The sequence below is a fragment of the Typopeltis vanoorti genome, chromosome 10, assembly GCF_054136105.1.
Source record: "Typopeltis vanoorti isolate ZY-2024b chromosome 10, IOZ_Tvanoo_1.0, whole genome shotgun sequence".
NCBI lineage: Eukaryota > Metazoa > Arthropoda > Arachnida > Uropygi > Thelyphonidae > Typopeltis > Typopeltis vanoorti.
This window is the reverse complement of record NC_143558.1, coordinates 66,981,854-67,000,791: the sequence shown is the minus strand read 5'-3', so window position 1 is coordinate 67,000,791 and position 18,938 is coordinate 66,981,854. Positions and strand designations below refer to the sequence as shown.

At 35.0% G+C, this 18,938-nt stretch overlaps 1 protein-coding gene across 3 annotated transcripts in view; it reads left to right on the top strand.

Moving 5' to 3' along the window:
• Positions 1-18,938, top strand: part of LOC150102479 (uncharacterized) — a 547,971-nt gene that overhangs the window by 230,179 nt on the left and 298,854 nt on the right. For all 3 annotated transcript variants that reach the window (XM_090399126.1, XM_090399124.1, XM_090399125.1), the window contains one exon: positions 17,862-17,986. In XM_090399126.1, the coding sequence (XP_090255252.1) occupies positions 17,862-17,986 (125 nt within the window). The remainder of the gene's footprint in view (positions 1-17,861; positions 17,987-18,938) is intronic.

The following is an 18,938-nucleotide window of genomic DNA, read 5'->3' as shown; positions in this document are numbered from 1 at the left end:
CAAAGTTTGCGCCTGAAAGTATCTTCAGGACTGGGTTAAGGTGGTACACACCAGGGCAACTCGTTGCAAAGGTGGAGCAAGCTACCAACACTCCTATCCTAGTATCTCCTATAATGCAAAACACATCTCCTTGCGGATATGTCTATTGTTATGCATTAAGGGAAGGGCCACTACCCAGACCGGTTTCGACCTTTATTGAGGTCTCTTCAGTGGGAGCCAGGCCCAAGTCAAGATATCAGGCAGAAGCAGAAGAGACCTCAATAAAGGTCGAAACCGGTCTGGGTAGTGGCCCTTCCCTTAATGCATAACAATAGACATATCCGCAAGGAGATGTGTTTTGCATTATAGGAGATACTAGGATAGGAGTGTTGGTAGCTTGCTCCACCTTTGCAACGAGTTGCCCTGGTGTGTACCACCTTAACCCAGTCCTGAAGATACTTTCAGGCGCAAACTTTGTTTGCTCACACTTGGATAAAGGATTAAACTAAATTTATTATACTCTAACCAAGTGGAAAATAAACTTTCAACATCTTTCTCTAAATCCAGAGTAATTTATTAAAAAAGGGTGGCACACCAATTGGCAATTCCTATAGGTGGAGATGACCTGCAAATGCTTCTGCCTGATATCTTGACTTGGGCCTGGCTCCCACTGAAGAGACCTCAATAAAGGTCGAAACCGGTCTGGGTAGTGGCCCTTCCCTTAATGCATAACAATAGACATATCCGCAAGGAGATGTGTTTTGCATTATAGGAGATACTAGGATAGGAGTGTTGGTAGCTTGCTCCACCTTTGCAACGAGTTGCCCTGGTGTGTACCACCTTAACCCAGTCCTGAAGATACTTTCAGGCGCAAACTTTGTTTGCTCACACTTGGATAAAGGATTAAACTAAATTTATTATACTCTAACCAAGTGGAAAATAAACTTTCAACATCTTTCTCTAAATCCAGAGTAATTTATTAAAAAAGGGTGGCACACCAATTGGCAATTCCTATAGGTGGAGATGACCTGCAAATGCTTCTGCCTGATATCTTGACTTGGGCCTGGCTCCCACTGAAGAGACCTCAATAAAGGTCGAAACCGGTCTGGGTAGTGGCCCTTCCCTTAATGCATAACAATAGACATATCCGCAAGGAGATGTGTTTTGCATTATAGGAGATACTAGGATAGGAGTGTTGGTAGCTTGCTCCACCTTTGCAACGAGTTGCCCTGGTGTGTACCACCTTAACCCAGTCCTGAAGATACTTTCAGGCACAAACTTTGTTTGCTCACACTTGGATAAAGGATTAAACTAAATTTATTATACTCTAACCAAGTGGAAAATAAACTTTCAACATCTTTCTCTAAATCCAGAGTAATTTATTAAAAAAGGGTGGCACACCAATTGGCAATTCCTATAGGTGGAGATGACCTGCAAATGCTTCTGCCTGATATCTTGACTTGGGCCTGGCTCCCACTGAAGAGACCTCAATAAAGGTCGAAACCGGTCTGGGTAGTGGCCCTTCCCTTAATGCATAACAATAGACATATCCGCAAGGAGATGTGTTTTGCATTATAGGAGATACTAGGATAGGAGTGTTGGTAGCTTGCTCCACCTTTGCAACGAGTTGCCCTGGTGTGTACCACCTTAACCCAGTCCTGAAGATACTTTCAGGCGCAAACTTTGTTTGCTCACACTTGGATAAAGGATTAAACTAAATTTATTATACTCTAACCAAGTAGAAAATAAACTTTCAACATCTTTCCATTTCTTGTTTCTTTCAGGCTGATTTCTAATTCTTCTTTAGTTATTTCATTTTCATTAAATGTTTGCCAGTTATCTTTTTTAAAATATTTATTTGTCCACAATTCTGTATAGAAATTTAGAAATTCTTCTCATTTCAATTCGGTTTAATTTTACATTTTCTTTAGTATCTTAAATGCTTATCTTAAATACTTAAATGTTTCAAAATCGCATATATGTTGGGTCTTATTTTATATAAATCATGTTCTAAATTAGAAACAAATTTGTTCCATGATTCTCTGTCTTTTTCTGACTTCTCTTTTAGCTATGGCTCTTATTCTTTTATATTCTATTTCATAACCATTTATTATATGCTTCTTTTTTCATTTTGATTATTTCTTTGATTGTATTGTCCCGTATCTTCAGATTTTTCTTTTCATTGGATTTTTTTTTGGTTTTTCCTATGCTTTTATTTGCTGCTATATTTATTGTCATTTTTATATTAAGCCATTCTATTTCTTCATTTCATTTTATTTTAACTAAATATTAGTTAATTCTTTGTTCATATAGCCATTATATATTTGTGTAATTAATAATCTAATTTTATAAACAAATGTTTTAAATTTTCTTTCTGTTCTTGTTATTTGTAGCCATTTAGGTGGTAATCTTAATTTTATTTTAACGAGGAAGTGGTCACTATTTATTTCATATCCTCTGTGAACTAAAGAGAACTTTGATGTTATGAAAAATGAAAAGACATTAAAGTTCATCAAATAATAATAACTTAATAATTTAATAACTGACATTAAACATCAGTTTAATGTAGAAAACTCTAGTTATGTATTTTGGGACACAAAGATTACAAGCTGTGTACCACATTGAGAGAACTGTACTCCAGGAAATTGATGAAGACAGGGATTTGGGGCTGTTAGTAGTAGTAGATAGTGAATTGAAGTTTAGAATGTATATTGCTGAAATAGCCAGGGTAGCTCATACGTTTAGTCGTTGAAGAGTAAACTAACAAGCAGAGATAAAGGAGCTCTCATTCCTCTTTAGAAAGCCTTAATAAAACCACATATGAATTACATGTCTAGTCATCTGAGTTTTGGGGATGAGGAAGTTGGTGGAAAGGATCCAAAGGCGAGTGACCAAGATGATAAGTGGTTTGTGGAATGCTCCCCTATGAGTATAGATTGAGGGTTTGTGGATTGCAGAAGTTGGGTGATAGGTGGAAAAAAAAAGGGGGGAGGGGATATGATATAAATATTTAAGTTACTAAAAGGATTTTATTGGATTGATGTAGAGGAAATGTTTCAGCACTTGGCTAAAGAGGGCAGAATAAGAGGTCATCCCTGGAAGTTGGGTAAACGTGTGATTAGCAAGGACATGAGGACAAGTTTCTCTTGGAGAGAGTGGTGAATGAATGGAATGGGTTGCCTGAGTCAGTTGTGAGTACTTTGTCTGTTAATGGTTTCAAAGAGAGGTATTATAGATATTGTTTTAATAGTTTGGGTCTCCCCCGATGAGTTTAGGACCCCCCATGGAGGTGTATATGCAATAATAATAATATGTTTGCAAAGTTGGGCTTCCTATGCTTGGATTTCAAAACAAAATAAAACTATTTTCTTGACATGTAGTCTCATGTATGACTAAAAAAATCAAATATAGAACCAAATTTCTTAAACTAACTTCTTCCCAACAGAAATAATTTCATTTGTCTCATTAAACTTTTTTTTATTATTGAAAATTTAAATTTCATAATTGTTATTTCTGCTGTATACATATCGGGTTAATATAACTAAAATGTATTTAATAATTAAAAAATTTCACATTTTTAATTTATTATAATGCAAATGTTAAAAAAATAATACTTTTATAGTTATTCAAATGAAATATTACTATAACTTCTCCCAAAGTGCCTTTTCTTGAAAGGGCAGTACACCAATGTTACTAAAATTTTAAAAAGGCTATGTTGGTATGGAAAGTTTGAGAAACACTTATTTAGAGTATAACATAGCTTGCATAAAGTAAAGAGCTGAGATTAACTTCTCCAATTGTGGTACCAAGTTTAATACCATTGTGATCACATTATCATTGTGATCTACAGGGTGTTCGGGATAAATTTGACATATTTATAATTAATTATATTTTTCCGTAAGTTACATGTATTAACACACACTTCTCTTCATTTAAAAGGTTGGACCCTTCTTCATTCATATACAAGATGTCAGAAAGGATGGATAGCTGGAACCCACCTGAATCATGGAAGAGAATAACTTGTATCATGATAATTCGTGCCGGCCATCAAAATCTGGTTCTTTTCCGATGAGAAAAACTTTTGCCAGGATCAAAAACACAACACGCAGAATAACAGATGGCTTGCATACAGTACAAAGGACATTCCTCGTGTAATGCAGACTAAATTTCCCCAAACTGTGATGGTTTTCGGATGTGTATCCTCTGAAGGCAATGTGATGCCTCCGCATTTTTTCCAAGAGGGCCTCAGGTTGACTTCAGATGGCTACGTGGAGTTGCTAAACACTGTAGTCAAGCCCTGGATAACAAGGGTAGCCAATGGTAGGCCGTATGTATGGCAGCAGGATTCGGCCCCTTGCCACACCTCTGGGAAAAGTCAAAAATGGTTGTCTGAAAATTTCTACGACTTCACCAGTCCAAATGTTTGGCCTCCAAACTCCCCAGACCTTAACCCCATGGATTATTTTGTATGGGGCGCAGTTGAAAAAGACACCAATCGCACTTCCAGTAATACAAAAGCCCAGTTAATGGATAAAATTAAAACAGTTTTTGCGGCCCTTCCCAGGAAGACTGTAGCATCAGCTTGTTCGAGGTTCCGAAGCAGGATTGAAGCTGTGATCGATGCTAATGGTGGTTATTTTGAGTAAATCTTGTTGATAGTATTGTAATTAACTCTGCCTGTAATGTTTTTTGTCAATTCATTAAATTTAATAGATACAAAGAAGATTTTCTTTTTCCTTACGAAACTGTCAAATTTATCCCGAACACCCTGTATATAGATCAGTGGTTGCCAAAGTGGTCGATATAACATTGTTAGGGATCAATTCGGGTTCAGGGGTCGATAGAAAAATATAAGACATCATTGTACGGGTAATATTTAATTCGGTTAACTTGGATTACCTTCCTGAATGACAACGCAATTGAGAGTGAATCGTGGTTACAGTGACATGAACAGGACCTGTAAGATGGAGCGATGTCATGAAAATTGTTACGGAGGCCAATCAAGTAGACCAAAATGACGTATTTACCAATAAACTGATGTCGATGGTTCCTGCCTGGCCGACTCGTGGCGGGAGCGAGATTGCAACACGTGTGCGGTTGCTTATTTACTTATACTTACACATATTCGACCCCAGTCTCATTTTTGCACATCAACATACAAGTGAGCATTAATGTTCTAAAATTCATCAACATACATGTTATAATTCAATCGTTTTCATTCACGAACTAAACTTCTCTATGTTGAAGAGTTGAGTAGGGCTGGTAGTTTTGTACATCCTATAGAAATACGTGAGTAGGTATATTATTTAGACTTATTACTTTTGCTCAGTGACTTCAATTTTAATTATTTTGCAACAACCCCAGTAACCACAATGCAGCTTCAGATTCTAAAAAGAAATGCAGACAATATTTGTTAGAATATTTGAAACTTGGGTTTATTGCTTCATTAAGAAACGAAACAAGGCCTATGTGTCTTCTTGTGAAAAAACTTTTAGTAACGATGCAATGAAACCAGCAAAAATGAAAGATCATCTTCAAAGACTCCATCCTGATAAGAAAGATAAAGATCTTGACTTTTTTAAAGAACTGAAAGAGAAATACACACATCGACCAACTATAAAATCATTGATGAAAGTACCTGCTGAAGCTGACAATAAACAACGATTAACAGCCTCCTACAATATTTCTTTTAATATAGCAAAAAAAGGAAAACCATATACAATTGCAGAGGATATTGTTATACCTGCAATTAAAGAAGTAATTGAAACCATAATGAAAAAAGATTCTGGCACTGTTTTAAAATGCTTACCATTGAGTGCGAATACCGTGAAAAGACGTATTGGTGAAATGGCTGAAGATGTTGAAAAAACTGTAGTATCAGAACTCAAAAATAGTTAGTTCTCCATCCAACTTGATGAATGTACATTCGATAGTTCTTCTATTCTTATGGCTTATGTAAGATATTATATTAAAACCAAATCAAATTATTGACGAAATTTTATTTGCAAAATATCTTGAAAGTGATGGAACAGGGTTGACAATTTTTCAGTGATTGGAGGAATATTTAAATAAGTATGATATTCCATTTACTAATATAACAGCAGTAGCCACAGATGACACACCTGCAATGGTGGGCCGTTATCGAGGTTTCACTGCCTTTCCGAAAGAAAAAGTTCAAAGTGTACGTACTATTCACTGTGTGTTACACCGAAACCATTTGGTGGCAAAAACTCTCAGTGACGAACTGCATGATACTCTAAGAGTGTGTATTAAATCTGTCAATCAAATTAGAGCTTATCCTCTTAAATCGCGATTGTTTGCCAAACTTTGTGAAAAAAATGATGAAGTAACTCAGTAACTTGCTCACGTATTATAACACAGTGACGGCTGAGCTGGATAAGGGTAATGGGTTTACGGTGATTCTACTGGACCTTGCCAAGGCCTTTGACAGGATTCCACATGGAATTCTAATCAGTAAATTGCAGCATATGGGAATGGACATAGGGTTGGTGAGATGGATAGGAGGGTGGTTGACGGAGAGATATCAGAGAGTGGTTTACTTGGGAGTAGAGTCCACAAGACGGCCTGTGACTAGTGGTGTGCCACAAGGATCTGTTCTTGGACCACTGCTGTTTAATTTGTTCATAAATGATATAGGAAATGATCTGAGAGGAACAGTTCATTTGTTTGTGGATGATGCGAAGTTGGGTAGGGCAATAGTGAATGCAGATGACGTCAAAATTTTGCAGGATGATTTGGATAGATTGGAGGTCTGGGCTAAGGAGAATGGATGTCAGTTTAATGTGGCAAAATGTAAGGTTATGCATTTTGGGGTGAAAAGATTGGCGGCAGTTTACTGCATTGGTGGAACCGTGATCCAGGAAATTGATGAGGCACGAGATTTAGGAGTGTTGGTAGATAAGGAATTGAAATTTAGGGGACACATTGCAAAAGTGACCAAAACAGCTCATCAAATCACTTGGTTGCTGAAGAATACGTTGACAAGCAGGTTATTGTTCCTCTGTATCGAGCCTTGATAAGACCCCATCTAGACTACTGTGCTCAGATTTGGTCACCTAGGTTTCTTCTTGATGGGGAGGAGGTGGAGAGGATCCAGAGGCGAGTGACCAAGATGATAGCAGGTCTGTGGAATGAACCGTATGAGAACAGGTTGAGGATTTGTGGGTTGCAAAAATTGGTTGATAGGCAGAGGAGGGGAGTATGATTGAGACATTCAAATTACTGAAGGGTTTCTATAAAATTAATTCAGAAGATATTTTTGAGAACAGGGCTGGTTGTGGGAGGACTAGGGGACATCCATGGAAACTGGGCAAAAGTGTGGTTAGTAAAGGTGTTAGAGCTGGGTTCTTTACTTTTAGAGTAGTGAATGAGTGGAATGCGCTCCCTGAGTCTGTGGTGGATGCTGTGACAGTGAATGAGTTTAAGGCGAGGTATGATAGATACTGTATGAATGTCAAATAGTTGTGATGAATATGATTTGGGGCCTCCCTCGATGAGTGTAATGACTCCCTGGAGTTGCCTGTAATAATAGTAATAGTAATAAGTATCACGCCAATTACTCTTACACCTCTAGACAACCGTAAGATGGTTGTCTAGAGGTGCAAGTCTACAAAGATTTGTTGAATTGTTCGACTCAACCCTAGAGTTTCTTACAGATGTTAATTTGTTTTTGAATGATGAACTGAAGAGAAATAAGAATCATATTTTCTACTTGGCAGACTTATTTTCAAAATTTAATGACATACAGATCCGTCTACAAGGTAAAGATGTCACTGTTAGTCAAGCTTGGGTGATTCTTTTAGGCTTCCAAGCTAAATTAGCCTTATTTAAATCATCATTGTTACGAAAAGATTTTTAGTACTTTTCGAATCTACGGCAATTGGAAGTAAAAGATGAAGACTTAGAAATATACACAAAACATCTTCAAAATTTGAGCGATGATTTTAAATTGCACTTTGCAGATTTTGAAAACATGCACATTCCAGATTGGGTTATCACGCCATTTTCTGCAGATATTGAAAATATCGAATGTAACTTACAAGATGAACTTATTGAATTGTCAGTTGATCTTGAAGCTAAGATGCTTTTTAAAAATAGGACTCTAAGTTACTTTTGGATGAATATAAATGTAGAAAAATATCCAAAACTTTCTGAAGTGGTACTCCCCTTTTTGCTTGCATTTCCAAGCTCGTACATGGTTGAAGCTGGTTTCAGCCATGTTAATTCCATTTTAACAAAACAAAGAAATAAGCTATATATGAAATTCCGTGGCGATTTAAGGCTGAAACTTACTAATTTTTGAACCCAACATTGCTAATGTTGTCAAGAGTCACGAAGCACACCCTTCACATTGACAACGTTAGTAAATTGTATACAAAGTTAATAAAAGTCTTATTTTCATATGTATAAGGAAGATTGTATTATTGTTATTTTTTATCTAAATTAAATTTTATATTTTATATATTATTTATCCCTCCTATCAAATATGTAATGTTAAGAAGGACGTAAAAAACGTATCCCTTTGATGTTAAGCCAATATAATGATATATACTATATTATACATACAATAAACACTGGAACTATAAAATAAACAATCTAAAAATTCACATAAGCGTCTTTTTTTTTTGCTTGTCCTATTACAATTACGTAATAGTAAAATAGAGGGGGTCGATAAAAAGTCAAGAAACTCTTGAAAGGGTCGACGGTCAAAGAAGTTTGGTGACCCCTGATATAGATGATGAATAATGGTGGAGATAATGTGCACACTTGTCCTACAGCTGATTTTACATAAATTCATCTTCATGTACCTTCTTCAATTCTAACTGATGATTACCGAGAGAGACCTCCACATAGCCCGTTTAAAGAATGTGGAAAACCAAATGTGACTTCTGACTTGATATCTAATCCTTGCCTTCTTGTGGTTATTTTTTATTTATTTTTATTTTTTTTTTTTTTTAAGAATTTCGGTTTAATATTTAATAGTAATTGTGTAGTTTTTCTTCATACTACATACACTAATTTTATTCAATTGTTGTGTAGGAATTTATATAGACTGATAACCATAAAACATTGCACATGCCAATTGAGCGCTATACAGAAATACACTGTTGAATTAAACTATTCTAATATTTAAATAGTGTGTGTGTTTAAATATAGTGGTGGTCAATCTCAAAATGCACTATTTGAAACTGATGACTAAACTAATTTTCAACAATCTAATCTGAAATATCACTGGCTTTGTTTTAGTATAGTGCTCTCGTAGATAGTTTTATCAAATGAGTTTAGAAAGAATGCTAATTCTGTTGAGGTAAGTATGCGAATTATTATAAAATTGAGCTATGGTAAACTATCTTATTCTGTGAGGTGTGGCTATCAAGTAATGAGAAAAAATTGTTATTATTATTAATACGGGGGGTGTCTCCATGGAGTCTGATGACTCATCGCGGGAAACCATATATTGACACACGTGACACACTTCATCATTCACACAATACCTAGCATACCTCTAGCAACGCATTCCACCCATTCACCACAGTTCAAGCAAAAACTCCAGGGGTAACCCCTCGTTCTCTCTCTCTCTCTCTCCCTCCTTCTGCACTGTGCCAAAAACCGTCATCAGTGTCAATCTTATAAAAAAACCTCTTTAATAACATATGATTTTATCATATCTCCTCTCTTACACCTATCAGCTAGTTTTTGGAGTCCAGAGACCTTCAGTCTATTCTCATAGGAAGCATTCCACACACCTGCCACAATTTTTGTGACTTGTATCTGAATCCTCTTCACTTCTTTATCACCAAAGAATAGAGGCGATCAGATCTATGCGCAGTAGTCCACATATGGCTTTATACTGCCTCATAAAATGAAACTATAATTTCCCTATCCCTGCTTTTCAGTGTGTCTTCTTCAACCATGTGACCTGATGTGCTGTTTTGACCACCTTTGCGACATTCGCGAAAGAGACCTAACTTTTGTGTTTGATTTACTGAAGATATGTGATGGGTACTATGTGATGGAATTTCATCCTGCTGGTGATGTTGCTCAGTTAAACTGCTGTTTAACTTTCATGAACCCTGGAAAAAAGAGGAAGTGATAGACCTTTATTGAGATGGATGGCTTGTCTGGAGTGAATGGTCTTCAGAAAATTGAAGCCTCAAGAAAATTATTAAATGCAACATCAAAAAAACAAAAGAAATCTGGATGAATGAAAAATATAAGGAAATAGAAATTCTACAGGAAAAGCATGACAATTTTAATCTTCTTGTGGTTAACTCTTTCAGTAGATATCTATTTGGATACCAAATGAATGAGGATGGCCTATCAGTTTGGGATTTCTGTTTTGTTCTGTTTTATGCTTATGTGTAGTCCCCCACTGTATCATGCAGGCTTTTGAAACTAGAGACCCATTGGAATAGGGTAATTAATCCTTATTTCTGTAGTAGTGTACTGTGGCTGTATATTATGTACTTGTTTGCCAGTTTTGCAGGATGAACATCCCGAGTTTCTGGGAGTAAATAACCCTGCCACCCCCATATGAGATTGTTTAACTCACCTTCAGTTGAAAAGACCTAATAAAGGTTCTTTGCATCTTCGATGGGATTTGAATTCTGGTCTTTCTAACCAAAGGGCATTGTTGAAACTGACTGAGCTATGGAACATCTAGTTTATGATTACTTTGACCAAATTGCTTAAACTAAAACAAAACGATGGTACTATGTGATGGAATTTCATCCTGCTGGTGATGTTGCTCAGTTAAACTGCTGTTTAACTTTCATGAACCCTGGAAAAAAGAGGAAGTTATAGACCTTTATTGAGATGGATGGCTTGTCTGGAGTGAATGGTCTTCAGAAAATTGAAGCCTCAAGAAAATTATTAAATGCAACATCAAAAAAACAAAAGAAATCTGGATGAATGAAAAATATAAGGAAATAGAAATTCTACAGGAAAAGCATGACAATTTTAATCTACACAAAGCTGAAAGAGGCCTCAGGTATATTTAAGAAAAAACAATTCTGTATCCTTTGAAACAAAAAGGGAGAAATAATATCTGAAAAGGATGACAAAATACAAGAATGGGTGAAATATATAGAAGAACTCTTTACTGATAACAGACAGAACCCAGATAATACTAATGAACATATGGAAGGTCCATGCATTCTAAGTTCAGAAGTAGAATATGCACTAAACTCAGCTAAAAATGGTAAAGCCTTAGGCCTGGATAGAATACCAGCAGAAATATTAAAGTTATTAGAAGGTGACAATATTAATATATTAGTAAAGCTATTTAATAAGATCTACAATACAGACATAATCCCTCAAGACTGGTTATTACAGTCGACCTTCATCATGCTATCTAAAAAAGCAAATGCAAAAACTTGTAATGACTATAGAACGATCAGCCTAATGAGTCACGTTCTCAAAATGTTTCTGAAAATAATTAAAAAAAGAATATACAGAAAATGTGAAGACACCATCAGTGATACCCAATTCGGCTTTAGAAATGGTTTGGGAACAAGAATTGACCAAAACAAGGAAATATTCATTTGCTTCATCGACTTCGAGAAAGCATTTTGACAAAGTCCAACATGCTAAATTATTGCACTATTAAAAAGAATTGGATTAGATGGTAAAGACATCAGGATCATTGAAAACTTATATTGGAATTAAAAGGTATCTGTTCAAGTTGATGACATTATTACAGACTCCATTAACATCAAATGAGGAGTAAGACAGGGATGTGTGCTGTCATCTCTTCTTTTTAACATATACTCAGAAGCCATATTTCAAAAAGTCTTGAAAGGAAGGGATTAGTGTAAATGGTGAAATCATCAGTAACATCCAATATGCTGATGACACAGCTCTCTTGGCTGACAATATTCATGATCTTCAAAATCTTCTGGAACTAGTGAATGAAGAGAGTGAAAAAATGGGATTAAAAATAAATATCACCTAAACTAAATTCATGGTCATAAGCAAGAAACCAATTCTTAATTCAGCAATTTCTTTAAATAGAAAACAAATAGAAAGAGTGGCAAAGTTTAAATATCTCGGATGCTGGTTAAATGAAGATTGCAATCCAGAAATGGAAATAAAAGTTAGAATTGAAATGGGAAGAAAAATATTTTCTCTTGATGAAATCAACACTGTGTAACTGCAGTTTAAATTTGGAACTTAGAGTATGCATAGTTAAATGCTATGTATGGTCTGTCGGTGCAGAAACTTGGACCTTGAAGACAACATCAATAAAAAGACTTGAAGCCTTTGAGATGTGTTTATACAGACGAATGTTAAAAATCCCATGGACAGCAAAAAAGTCCAATCAGGAAGTACTGGAACAAATGGGGAAATCCCGTGAACTTTTAGATACCATAAAAAGAAGGAAAACTGCATATCTTGGTCACCTACTTCGTAATGAAAAATATAAGATACTTCAATTGATTATAAAAGGGAAGATAAATGGAAGAAGAGGACAAGAAAGACAAAGAAAATCTTGACTGGCAGACATCAGACAGTGGACTGGTATGAACTCTGAGAGACTGCTCAGAGTGGCTGAATCACTCAAAATTTGCCAAGGTTGTCACAGACCTCTGATAGGAGATGGCACTCGAAGAAGAAGAAAATCCAGAAAGGACCACATCACTAATGTGCATAGTAACCATAATACATCTGGTGCATGACAACTGGGCGATTCACAGTGGGCAACGGTTAATTGGGCGACCATCATGTGGGCAACAGAAACTTACAAATTTTTGCATGCTTAGCAGGCATGCAATTTGGCAGGGTTTTTTTTTGTAAATATATGTAAAATATATATAAATATAAATATGATTAAGACTTATGAGTTATAAGTTATGAGTTATTTCCATATAATTGAAAAAAAAAACTAAAAATAACCCAGACCTAACCTGACCTAATCTTACCTGCATGAATTTGCCTCCGATATTCTAATTTTCGATAAATTAAAAAATTTTATTTTTTCGAAGAATTGATCATTCGAAAAACTTTCGAAGAATTATATCATATATCAAAATTTGTAGGATCATTTGCGAAAGAGATGGATAAAATGAAAATTATTTAGAAATGAAAAGGTATAATTGTACAATATTAAAATAAAGAAAAAATGGTTTTTAATTCATTTATTAATATTATTTTGTAATTAACAAATATTTACACATGTTACATATATACATTAAAACAAAAAAGTATATGAAATTCAAAATAATTTTTATTTTAAATTTATTAATTCATATTATAGGTATACGCAATACCATGTAAATATTCTATTCTATTTTCCCTATTGCAATTTATAAATTTTTTCAAAATTTTTGGTTAGCTTCATCATAACGTCTACGTTTGTGCTGATGTTGAAAACCCCTGCTACTGCTCTTTCATAAGCAACATCATATGTTGTTTTTAATTTTTTATAGTCCATTTATAAAAATCCATAAATTTGGATGACTTGTGCTGCTGCCAAAGCTCAATTGCAATTTTCGATGACAAGCTTCTGCAAAATTATTTGTCCTATCGCTTCCATTTATTGTTCTTTGGTACATAGACCAAACGTTTGAGGAAAAAATTGGTGGAGCCATGGTTCTATTATTCTTTAAACAACCTATGTATGTGTTTATAAACCATTCTAAAATTGGTTCAAATTCATTGGATAAATGATTCTCAAATTCAGAAATAGCGTAAGTAATATCTTGTTCTGGAATGAAAGCAAGCGAAGTGATCATTTTTGAATTTAAAGTGAATTGTGCATCACAATGTATCTGGTTAAAAGTTTGCATGAAACTAAATGCTTACAAAGATTTTGTACGAGATGACAAAAGTAACCATTTATGTTACTTGCAGAAATACTATACATAAAGCTTGATGATTGGCGATTTCATAATCAACATTTATATTTTGGGGATCTAGTAATGGCCACATTTCATGTATCATATAAAATAATTTGGTGTATGTTTCAAGAGTCTTATTAGGTATAAGATAATACAAAACAGGGAAAACAGGACCTCCATCCTTTCTAGCCAAAATAACAAAAATATGAGCAAAAAAAGGGGGAGAAAGTAAAAATATGCCATTCACAAATAATTCATTCATGCTTTTGCTCCCCATTGCATGACTTTCATGACCAAAAATTAATATTCACCTTATGATGTAAACAAAAATATTTATCAACTAGCTGACTCATTTTTTGTATGTGAAATTTCAATATAACTTCTGTATAGTTTTGTAATTCTACACAATAAAATAAACTTAATTATAAGTGAGATTTTTCAAATTTTATGTTTATACCGTTCTTTTAACTCGTTTCTCAAAAAAATATTATTTAAATTTACTGGATAGTAGATCAATAGAATAGCATTGCATATTTGATCTATTATTTTGTTGACCATCTCCAAGTTGACCGTGTCCCAATACATCTGCTGATATCCAATGAAATTATGGATATGGATTGCTCAGGATACAGTGTATACAGAGGATTTGAAACAGGAAATGAACACCATTTAGTTTTGAGCAAGATAAACCTGAATATCATGTTGAAAAGAAAAGTGTATAAGAAACTTGAAAAGAATAAAAAAAAAGCAGTTTTCATTTGTGAACTGTAGACTCAAATACAAAAATATTATTCAAAGAAAAATGAAAGAGTTTGAAAACAAGAACCAAACCTTGGAGACTTATTAATGGACTGAAGAAAACATTGATTGATTCAGCAGAGAGGCATGTGCCGAAGTTGTCTACAAGAATAGAAAAATCAGAACTTTATGGTGGACTCATTAAGTTAAAGAGACAATTATGAAAAGCAGAAAGCATATCAAAAACTTAGAGCAAATAAGTCATCATGTGCTTTGAAGGAATACAGAGAAAAATGTAAGAAAGCAAAGCAGTATGTAAAGGTAGCTAAACAAAAGTCATAGGAAGAGTTGAAAATAAATATCATGAAGCTGGCAAAATGCCCTGGAGGCTACTGAAAAGCTTAAAAATCGAAGAAAGGGCACTGTAAAACACATCTGGAATATCTCACGAGAAGTAGCAATGTGTAAAGAGGACTCCCGTTTGAGATAAGTTTTTTGAAATAATCAATAGTATGTAAGTGTGTACATGAGTAAGAGTTGCTATAAATGTTGAGCGCTTGCAGTGTTATTAGTGTGTGGGATTTTTTTGTTCGAGTTTATTTACAAATTCTTTGAAATTAGAGCCATAGTAACCTGCAAAGGAAAGATGGTGGTGGCTTTGTCCATGCAGGAATTCAATTTCGATTTCAGTCATTTCGTGAAATGTGTGGTGTGCTATATGTATTCATTCGATTATATAGATAAATTGTGGATGTTTAATCTGGATTGAAGGAGAGGGTGTGTGAAGTGTGAGCTGAATGAGGACTTGATGAGTGCTAATATGTTGATAACTGAAAGTGTTAGTAGCAAGAATGCTGTGAGGAGTAGGACGAGTACTCATCTGATAGAAAAGAATGGTATAAAGGAGCAGCAAAAAAATGTTAAAGTTTTGAAAAAGAGAACGAGCAATCTGAGAAACTTAACAATTGATGGCAAGAAAGACGAAAGTGATGCGAATGTGGCAGAGGTTACAAAACAAATTGCAGTTAAAGATAAGGTGGTAAACGGTGTTGACTGTCAATAAGCATGTATAACGCAAGGTTTGAAAGTTCAAAAATTCAAAGGATGAATGAGAGCGAAAGTGTGACACAAGATTTGAAAGATCATTTGGTTAAGATGAGGCAAGAGATGAAATGGATGTGGAATGAAGTTAAGAGAAGTCGAGATATGTATGGAAGTGTGAAAATGATGAAAATGTTGGTATAAAAGAGGTAACGAAAGACCCGCGAGTGGCGTTGTATGGTGATTCAATTATTAAAAGTGTACTGGATGAGAGGATACATAAAGTATATTTTACTGGAGATAGAATGAGTAGTGATTGAGGCATTAGATATGAGAAGTAAGCATGCAAAAGAGTTGGTAGTTATAATAGGTACAAATGACTTGACTGCAAACAAAGAACATGTCATATTGGATATCAGGAGGTTGTTGAGATGGATAAAAGGATTGCTCAGGTATAACAGTGGTGAGATGAGGCAGAGAGTAAGGATTATTAATGATGTGTTAACAGAAATGTGTGAGGAGAAAGGCGTGCAGTTTGTTAATCTGGGGAATGAGTTTGAAGGGTGAACTATATAGGAGCGATGGACTGCATTCGACTGCAGTGGTTTTGGTATAAGTTGCTTGGAGAGACTGCTGATGAATAATAGAGAAGTGAGTGACAAGAATGAATCTGATCAAGTGGCAAGTGATGTGGAAAAGAACTGGAGAGGAAGACAGGAGAGATTGAATTGCTGGTTGTGAATGAAGAAGTGAGCAAATGAGAAAAGTATAGAAAATGAGAAAACAGGTGTGGAAGACGAACAGGAAATGGGGAGGCTCAAGATGGACAGAGGAAAACAGCGTGAGAAAAGTAGATGCTCCAAAAGGATGTGAATACATGCGTAGACAAAAAGGGGAGGGGATGACCTGGGATCAAGAGAAAACAGTTGGATCTGAAGAAGATTCAAAGATAAATAAGAAGAAAAAGAAATGGCTTTGAGTTAAGCATGGAGAAGTCACATCAAATAAGTGGTGTCACTGGAACCAGCTACAGATCCAGGAATAAGCTGCTATGTTTGTATACAAATGCTAGAAGTGTAAGAAACAAGACAAAATAAATGGTTGCATTAATTGAGTGTTCACACCCGAAAATTGTTGGAATAAGTGAGACATGATTGAATGAGGAAATCCTGACAGGAATAGAGATGGAAGAGAATAATGTGTTTCGTGAGGATAGAAAGGGTAAAAAGTAAGGTGGAGTGCTATTGATGATAGAGAAAGAGTTATGTCCATACAAAGTAGGGATGCAAGAGGGAAATAGTGCCAGTGATTTCGAGGCAGTATGGTGTGAGATAGAGGTGAACAGAATGAAATACTTAGTTGGATGTTGTCATAGACCTGGTAATGTGGATGGTAGTGACTATGAAATGTATAATCAAATTAGCCAAGCAAATAAAAGGGTTATTATTATGGGTGATTTTAACTATGGCAATATAGACTAGGATGATGAGATAGCAACTGGAAGTAAATAAAATAAGTTTATTGAGTTTTTGAGGGACAACTATCTTAGACAGTATGTAACAGAGGACACATAAGGATTGAGGATTTTGGATTTGAATTAAAATTTATGTATTTGTTATATTTTCATATTCTAAAGAATATGGAATAATAAAATTTACCATTATTAATTAATCAGTCATGCATACATACGTTTTCATTGGATAAATCACTCAAATCCTCAGTCATTCCCTGTGCACTGAATAAGTTTTTTTTTTACATCTTTTTAGTTTAAATAATTATATTTGTATTTATAATAGAAAAAGATTGCTTTCTGCAAATTTATTCCCAAATTAGCCCACACATGTTTTCCTTGCACTTTTGGTCATGCACTTGAATTTGTGGCTGGGAAGAAAAACAAAGCCAACTTTGTTTTCTTCAGGTTCATCTTTCATATCACTGTTCAGCTCTTTCAGAATGCTTAATGAAAGTTATTTGATTTTTTCTACATACTTTTGTTTTGCGCTTTCCCTTATTTGTGTGTTCATTCATTATATTCTTATCATTTTCACAATCCCACTTTGTTTTCAGAATTGATTCTCTGTGGTATTGTCTGCTGTGCATAATATCACAATCTGATCATGGATTTAATTTCACTGCATAAATGATAGAGAAAAAGTTTTTTTTTTTTTATTTTTCTGATTAATTAGAATAACTACAGCCTGACATTCTCATAATTGGTTTTCTCTGTATTTTCCAATGTTTCAGAAGTATCATGCCAAATGCGTTGCTTGAGAAGATGGTTAAGAGAACTAGAAACTAGACTTCATCCACTGACTGTGTGTTCAACCTGGTCACTTGAGGATCTTGAAGAAAAATATAGCAATCAGCAGGTAAGAGTTTTGTTTGATATAAAATTGTGAACTCTTGATGATCAAGGAAAAAAATTTAATAAAAATCACTCTATTTGATAACTTTAATTATATAATATAAATATAAGTAATTATATAATATAAATATAAAGCTATACATATACCTTAAATAGGTATACCTTTTTATATTTTTATTATTTAAATGTAATATATATAAAGTAATCGAATTTATTCATTACATTACAATTACATATTACAGTATTGTATTGGGTAGGACGACTTTCATTGTCACTAACGGAATCACTGCTATCTGGTGACTCTTTTTCTTTTTGTGCGACTTTAACAAGGAACCTATCCAATGACACTTGCTTTTGCCTCCTTTTGAGGATTTCACAGAAATACAACATTGTTAAACAGATTCATCGCTCTCGCACTGCTACAGCCTTAATCGGGTGGTGCTTTTCTACAAAATTTTGCACTGTTACTGACATTTTACACACCTCCCTAATCTCATATGAAGAGAGGGATGTCTCTGTCTTTTTCTCCTCCTCCTCAGACAAGATTTCCTCCATAACCTCTTGCTGTTGCTCGCAATGCAGATCCATCAGTTCGTCGTTGGCCATGTTCCTCCACCAGCTCTTGAATGTCGTCCTCATTCACCTCCAGTCCCATGGTCTTCCCCAAGGACACAATTTCATCGACAACTGGCAGCTCCTGTTCATGAGCAAACCCCTTGATGCAATCAGACCACAGTTTTCTCCAAGCAGAATTAAGGGTTCTCTTGGTGACCCCATCCCAGTCTTTATCGATGATCTTCACGCAGTTTACGCTGTGGAAATGATTTTTCCAAAACTCTCGGAGGGTAAGGTTAGTTCCTTCGGTGAAATAGTGCCTTGGTGAAAAGCTTTTTAAAGTTCGAAATGACCTGCTGATCCATGGGCTGGAGTAATGGAGTAGTGTTGAGAGGAAGGAA